Here is a 331-nt window from a genome sequence, read left to right as displayed (position 1 = left end):
TCGGCGCCACTCAGGAGCAGCCGCTACAGCAGGAATTCGCCGCGACGAAGCTGGTGATGGCCGAGCGCATTGTGGAGGACCTCTTCAACTTCGTTGCGTCGTACGGGCGCGTGCTGCCGGCCGACGTGGGCGGCTCGCAGGGGGAAGAGACAGTGTGCATGCCCGCGTCCTTCGTCAACCGCTGGCGTGAGCGCGTGCTGGTGCGGATACGCAAGGATGCGTCCTTCTGGAGCTGAGCGGCACGGCATTGAGCATTGGTGCTGTCGCAGCCGCAAAACGGTGCACATTTTTTTTTTTTTTTTTTTGGGGGGGGGGGGGGGGTGTTTTTTTT

General features: G+C 61.3%; 1 protein-coding gene across 1 annotated transcript; it reads right to left on the bottom strand.

Moving 5' to 3' along the window:
• Positions 1-10: 10 nt before the first annotated feature.
• DQ04_15631000 (hypothetical protein) lies at positions 11-331 on the bottom strand (the record flags this gene model as incomplete). Its single annotated transcript, XM_009317343.1, has 1 exon — positions 11-331. A coding segment is annotated over one exon (321 nt), but the record flags the coding sequence as incomplete, so codon positions are not given.

This window comes from Trypanosoma grayi (genome assembly GCF_000691245.1).
Source record: "Trypanosoma grayi strain ANR4 Tgr_1563_V1, whole genome shotgun sequence".
In the NCBI taxonomy this organism is placed as follows: Eukaryota; Euglenozoa; class Kinetoplastea; order Trypanosomatida; family Trypanosomatidae; genus Trypanosoma; species Trypanosoma grayi.
This window is presented reverse-complemented; position numbering and strand designations above follow the sequence as displayed.